This window comes from Pygoscelis adeliae, unplaced genomic scaffold (assembly GCF_000699105.1).
Source record: "Pygoscelis adeliae isolate BGI_AS28 unplaced genomic scaffold, ASM69910v1 Scaffold402, whole genome shotgun sequence".
Classification (NCBI taxonomy): Eukaryota; Metazoa; Chordata; class Aves; order Sphenisciformes; family Spheniscidae; genus Pygoscelis; species Pygoscelis adeliae.
The window spans coordinates 538724-545974 of NW_008824411.1; the positions used below are offsets into that span (position 1 = coordinate 538724).

Sequence of the window (7251 nt, forward strand, 5' to 3'; positions counted from 1 at the left end):
GTGTCTACCCCCGCCTTCCCGCCACCAGCTGAGGGTCTCCCCAGCTGTTTCTGGCTGGGCTTTGGGGAGATGAGCAGGAGGTGACATTCCCTGCATGTAGGGGAAATATGGAAGCGGAGAGGATCTACTTAAAAAAAAAAAAATTCAGAAACATTTGTGCAAAGAAATTACATGTGTGATAAGAGGGGAGGCAGATGTGAATGAATTGGAGAAGTTCAGTGGAAGGCATTATTCTCTGTTAAACCAGAGCCGGGCAGGCAGCAGCTCCCTGCAGGCTTTTGATGATGCCCTGAGTCAGACATTAATTTGAGACAAATCTCTGGCAACGCATAAAACTCGGGAGCGTGTGGGAGGTGGAGAAGCCAGTCTGGTTTTCATAAACATATTTGTCTTTTCACTAAATAACTTAGCATCCTTAGACAGTGTTTAAATACGGTCGCTGAGCCTGCCACTCCGTTTGCTGTGACCGAGGTCCAAATCCCATAAGCTGTTGGGGATTAGGATCCCTGAGGAGTCTCATCAATTTCCAAATCCATTCAAAAGAGAAGTGATTGTGCTTCTGGCAGAAGAAAAATCTCTGAATTACTCTATGCGTAATTTTTATTGTCTTCTGCAAGAGGATGCACACCCAGGGTAGGGCTGTGGCCGTGGGATGGGTGCAAGGAGGAGCCAGTCCAGCTCCTCAGCCGGGAGAGTGCAATCATAGGCAGGAGCACTTTATTTATTAGTAAATATAAAACTTGTCATGTGATAACATGAGAGCAACGGTACTGAGAGAGTTGTGCGGGTTTCACGAGCATGTGACAGGTAATTCAGATTTGCTGACAATTTCATACTTAAAACCATCACTGCTGTGGATTCATTAAGAAAACTATTTCCACAAGTTAATCAGGCGATGGTGCAGTTTGGGAGCTAACACAGCTGCGTTTCTTTCTGTTCTTTGCAGAGGGTCGCCAGACAGGGACGGCATTGTAAGTATTGCACGGACCCCAGTCCTGCTTTCCTCTCCTGCTGTGGCCCCTTAAATACTAATTCCTCCATCAGCCACCATCAGCATTTTGTGAACCGTCTCTTCCTTTCTGTTTAATATAGAAAATAAATTTCAGTAAGAAGCTATCTGTTTAAAATAATGACCTATCCCAGGTTTTCTACAAAATTAACATAAAGAAAATAACGGTACAGAAACACCTGATGAGTGCCGTGGGCAAAGGGACCAGGTGTCCTGCTAAAACCCCCAGCTCCGCATCCTCCTTTCTACTCCCACTAATTGGCTTGGGTCAGATTTGCTGTATAATGAGTTAAGGGAAGATTGCCAGAACATCTGTTTCCAATACCTATTTTTATTTTCTATATTAAAGTGAGAATAAGGAGATACTTGTTTTTGAATTATTGCTGCTTTTATTTATGGTGTTAGATAGAAATGCCCCTGCTAGATCTGGGTAGCAGACAGACCACGTCTCCTTTAGCTGTTTGATTTCAAGTTTCCAAATAAGTATGTTGGGTTCAGACTGGGACTGTGCTGGTCATTATTTCTTGAGCAAATTCAGATGTTAGAAGCTCACCTTAAAATAAAAATGAGACACCCTTGGGAGGCTCGGCAGGGAGAGTGGTACTGGGGTGTATTTTACAAAGCCATACAAAAATTGGGGTGCCAAATTGCTCCTTTAGAGAGATCACTTTTTTCCACATCTGACCCAAGATCCTTGGCTTTGGGCTTGCCCTGTGTTCGTAAGCCACTTATTAAGAAATAGCAATTGAAAAAAAGAGTCTGCAGCTCAGGTAGCGCTTTAACCAAGGCTCTATTCAGCAGTAATAAATAAATAAAATGCAAGGATCAGCCTGGAGCCACTGCCTCCACCAGCAGAAGTGCTGTGGGCAGCCTTTTCTTGCCAGGCATGGGCTCAGGGACCTTGGGTGAGCTTGGGTGCCCTCTCAATCAGGCTCCTATTTCTTGATTTTCCAGGTGGCTTGTTGTTTAAGCTCGGTGCAGGGCAGGACGAGGTCTCCAGTGCTCCAGCAAGCTGAAGGATGCAGAAATGCAATTTTTGGGGGGGTATAATGAAGCCGCTGAATGTATTCGAGGCAGGGGAATTGGAGGGTGAAAACATTTCGTATAACTTTTCCTCCTACAACATGTTCTCACCATAACATTTGCAGCTGCTGGAGTGGCCAAGAGGCAAATCCTCTGACTGCTGAATAGAGCCCCGTTACCTGCCCCCAGTAAAAACCACGCTTACTCCTAATGGAGCCACAGCTGAGCCCTCCTTTTCTTATAAAACTGTGCAGTGTGCTTGCTAATTCCGTTTAACTTATTTTTGTGTGTTTAAAAAAACCAGAAAACCAACAAACCACCCGATACTTTAACCCTTTTTCTGCCAAACCCCAATCCCTTCCAGCTGCCCAGCCCTCATCCCAATGAGCCACCTTGCAATAGCAAACCTGAGAGTGTGCGTGAAGGAGGAAAAAAAAATTCGGTAAGGAAAACAGAGCTCGGTTTACAGCTGCGAAAGGGTTGTTAAAAACAGTGAGTAATTTTTGTTTTGAAATCCAGAATATAGGAAAATACCATTTAGGTTCAGTCAGGTGGATGTATGAGTTGAATAGAAATGGGGTTAAATACAAATGGACTGGGGGAAAAGTAGAAGTCCCACGTAACTGCATCCAGAGTCTGATTTTTCACCCTTGTACCTTTAACCAGGCTGCTCCGTTCTTGGGCAGCACTGTCAGGACTGTCGGGTGAAATGTGGAGGGTGAGGTGCTGGTGGCCTGATCCAGCCCCCGTGCTGCTGCTGCTGCCCTGGGATGATGCATTGCGTTAGACACTTGGCAGGGTGCTGGGGCGGGGGGGTGCTACCTCTGGCAGCTGAAGGGAACTGGATTACCTAATTGAGGTGCCCAAAATTGAGAACCCAGCCTAACTTCAGTCCCTGAGCTGGCCTTGTAACACTGCTTGCTGGCTGCGGTGGCCAGTGGGAGGTTTGGGTGTTTTTTGGATACCCAGAACAGACCAGCAAAGGGAACTGCAGGTGACAGATGCCCAAAGCCTCCTTCCAAACCAGACCCTCCTCGGTCTGAAGCAGCAATAACTTGTGTGTGTGTGTGTGTTGGTGTGTTGTGATGTGCACTAACGCTGCATCCCAGCTGGGTTAGCCCAGACATCTCTCACTGCTGCAACCCAGCTTCACCACACAGTGAAGCAATGACACCTGGCTTGCTCTGCGGGCAGTTTGGCTACTGAGTAACAGAAACCGAATCCTTCTTTCAGCGTGTTCTGGGGAAGGTGTTTATCTCCCAATAAACAATGGTGCTACCTGTGCTCGATGGGCATCGGGAGCCCCTGCTGCCGCCAGCTCTCCCTATGGGCTGGAACACCCCAGCAAACGGAGAAATGGCCATTTCATTTCTCTTCCTTGAGAAATGTTATATGTTCAGCTAATGAATGTTCAAAAAAAAAAAAAAGCCTTTTGGCTCTCTGGTGTGGAAGACCTTCCAGAAGTGGGAAATACTGTTGTGTATCACTGACGTGCATGTGCAGAGCAGCTCTCTGCAGTGCCTGCACAGGCAGCTGTGGGGTCCACCCGTCTCTTGTGATACCCAGTGGCATCCCAGCCGTGTCGATGCACACATATAAGGCATTCTGTGTTCTTCTCATTTCCTTAGTTTAAAACTTGGAAATTTTGTTTTCCAATGTGTTGCAGAAGAAAACGAATGGAGCCCCAAACGGATTTTATGCAGAGATCGACTGGGACAGATACGTAAGTGTCCCAAGGACCCACCCTTCCATCCAGCACTCACATGGCTCCCTACGGGGTACTCGGGCTGCGCTCCCATGCTGCTATTTTGGCTTTCTGGGTGGCCGTGTCCATTCTGGGTGATGTCCAAGTGTTAGTTGTGTCCAGATACGTATTTTGTATCTGCATGTTAATTAAATAGCATAAAACTGCCTAGAAACCAGGTGGCTCCGGTGCCCAACACCCACCCTGCAGGTGAGGAGAGAGCTGCCCAGGCCTGCAGCATGTCGCTGTTACGCGGAGAAAACCCTGGGTAGCAACCAAGCATTGCAAAAAAATTTTCCGCAAAAATTGAGGGTTGCAAAATCTTACCTGTGAAAATTAAGCACTGCAGAAATTGATCTGCAGCAAGGCTGGGTGCTCAGCCCCTGCTAAATGCCCCAGCGGGTGCCGTGCCAGAGCATTGGTGCTGTTTGCTCTGTGCAGCCCCAAGGGCTACCAGGGGGCTTGGGCTGCACAGGGCTTTGCTGGATGTCGCTTCCTGCAGGAGAAAACAGCTGCTCCAGCTTTCCTGGAACAGAATTAGCATTCCTAATTCTTGAGTTTTATGTGCCCTATTCAGAATTCACCTGAGCTTGATGAGGAGGGGTACAGCATCCGACCTGAGGAACCAGGCTATATCCTTTTATTGTTGGCTTTGCCTCTTGGTTTACAAACTGTAAGACAAGCTGGGGTTCACAGGCAGGCCATTGACTATTTTTATTTATTTATTATTATTATTATTATTGTTTGTTTTCCCTCTTATTTTCCTTTTGAGCTGTCACTCCACAGCGTAAATAGGTTCCTAGAGGGAATTACATGAGGCAGTAGAGCAAAAGGTGATTTTAATTGCCTTTCATCCACTGCTATGAAATGAGGAGGAGGTGTGAGCAGTGCAGGGAGCATCCGAGTGGGGTGCCCCATGGAGACCCCGATGTCCCATCTCATCTGCAGTGGGTGCACCTGCGGGGCTGCATGTGGGTGCTGGCCGTGTGGTGCTTCATCACAGCCGGTACTGTTTCTGGGTGGAAATGGTCTGCATGGCAGTAAAAGCAAAATGAGCCAAGATCAATTTGCAGCTCCCATAATGCGCTCTGCGAAGGGGTGAGGAGACATTGATTGCCAGAGCCCATGCACGTGCAGAGTTCGTAGGTTGGCAGCAGGTTTTAAGCCTCCTCCTCGCAGCTGGAGGAGGGTAAGTGGAAAAGCAAAATTTCTTCCTCTGCTGCCACTGAAAAATGCTGGCTCTCTGTGGGTGATGGGCCACGATGGTCCCGATGGGGAGGAAACCTGGACACCGATGCAAATCACTGCTGGGCTAAACCAGGGCTAGCTTTATCGCTGCGAGCACCAGTTTCCATGTCCTCTGCCCGCACACAGATAAAGCAGTGAAACATCACAGCAGGAGGATTTGCCCCTGCACACTACTCCTGCCCTGGGGCATTTGGGATAGGCATTTCAAGAACACCTAATTCCCACTCTTCAGGGAGGCTTGAGCCTTTGAATGCCAAGACTCTGCCCTGGCAGCAGAAAGAAACCTTCCTTAACTGTGCTCTACCTACCAAAGGAAAGCACTTCTATTCCTCCAGTGAATCTGAAGAGGAAGAGGAGGCGCATAAGAAGTTCAACATTAAGATCAAGCCTTTGCAGGCTAAGGACATCCTGAAGAGCGCAGCGACGGTGGATGAGCTGAAGGCGTCAATAGGCAACATTGCACTTTCTCCGTCCCCTGTGGTGAGTCCTCGGTGTTTCCGTCTCTTCCCTGGTTGCAAAAGCAGTGGTGCTCTGCAGGGCTCATCCCGAGCAAGCAGGGGGCTCTTCCTTAGGTGCTGATGGTTAAGTTTGCATTTGTGTCCTTATTTATAGGGTCTAGTCTGTATGGAGCCAATAATGTGACTGCAGGTAGAGCTCAGATGTATCGCAGAGATATTTCCCGTTCAAAATGTCTTAAAAATTCCCTTTCCTGCTCATAAAACAGGGCAACGGAGAACAGAATATACTATTCCCTTGTTTTTCCCCTTTTTTCTCATTTTTCAATGTAGTCATCATTCAGGACAAAAATCGGATGGGTCTTGCCCTGATTCCCAGGACAGGGAAACCATCTGTGGGGTTTTCCACACCACTGCTATGGGATGTTAAAGGGACATTTCTCACCCTGGGGATGAATCTGGGGTTCCTGGAAGGAAAGGTTGTCTCTCCTTAGTCCCTCCCAGTATAAATACTGTCACCCTCTAGTTTTCCTAAGGCTTGTCAAGATTTCTGTTATCTCATCCCAATCTGTTCAGCCATGCAAAGATTTGATTTTTGTCTTTCAGTGGGCTTTAGTGTGGGCTATAGTGTCTTTTCAGATCAAGCTTTCTAAGATTTATAAATAGCCTATATCTGAAGTGTGAATGAATCTCAAACTCTAAGCAAAGATGAAATAAAATTACTGTGTTTTATTTCTTCTTTCCAAACCAACACAATGTCACCAAGTTTAATGAAAGCTGCTGGGTCAAGTCACTGTCCTTGGAAATACTGAGTCCCTCTGGCATGTCTCTGCTTCCCTCTGATGCTTGGTCCCTTTTAGCAATGTGGATGCTTTTTTGCACTGTGACCAGGGAGTTTCTGGCGGTTAGCATTCAAGGGTTAGAAACTGGAGTCAGCTGCTTTGGGAAGCACAAAAAAAAAAGGGAAAAAAAAAAAACCAAAACCAAAAAAAAAAAAAACCCACCAAAATTAAGCAAAAAAAAAAAAGGGGGTAGGGGAAGTCTTGGAGACTGGCAATTATTTGCCAAATAGGTGGATAACTTTGATCAAGGGAGAAAAAAAACCCAGAATTTCTTATGGCAAAACCGAGCTAATTTTGTTTTTGCAAAGTGATGGCCCCAGCAGTTTAATGCACACACGTGTATACATATATAACGTAGGAGACAACATTATTTTGGGAGGAGAGAGGAAATAGTGCAACATTTTAAAAATGGGATAGAAAGCACTAAGAATTTATTTAAGGGGCCAAATTTATATTTGGTGTATTCTCCTTCCCTTGTGGCTTTTATTTCTGCATCCCTTGCTGGCAGCAGGCCTCTGCCAGAGGGTTTTGCTGCTCTGGGCACCGCAGGGCACTTGCCCATCCCAGGGTGTCGCTGGTGGCTCTCGCGCAGCTACGGCAGAGGTGGGGAGTAGCTGCTCATTGATTCTATACTGCAGCCTGTGGTGTAGGGATTTCAGAGAATCTGGCCCAAAAAAAACCCAATAAAGGAACGTTGTCTCTAGCAATAAATAAAGATCTATTAAAAAATTATTGAATGGTTATGCTCAGCTCCTAGCAGGCCAAAGTTCCTTGATTATTCTTACTGATGAAATACTTGAATGGGTTTGCACCGGTATACAAGGATTAGGCTGATGCAGTCAGCAGTTCTTCTGCACCTTGCCTTTTCCAGGAAAACAAAACCCCACACGTGCATTTTGCTAGATATGATTCTGTGTCTCCTCTTCTCCA

General features: G+C 46.6%; 1 protein-coding gene across 1 annotated transcript in view; it reads left to right on the forward strand.

Annotated features, from left to right (window-relative positions):
- Positions 1 to 7251, forward strand: part of SGIP1 (SH3-domain GRB2-like (endophilin) interacting protein 1) — a 56102-nt gene that overhangs the window by 20470 nt on the left and 28381 nt on the right. The window contains 5 exon segments of the mRNA XM_009320651.1: positions 947 to 971; positions 2397 to 2474; positions 3699 to 3755; positions 4354 to 4408; positions 5329 to 5504. Of these exon segments, the coding sequence (XP_009318926.1) occupies positions 947 to 971; positions 2397 to 2474; positions 3699 to 3755; positions 4354 to 4408; positions 5329 to 5504 (391 nt within the window).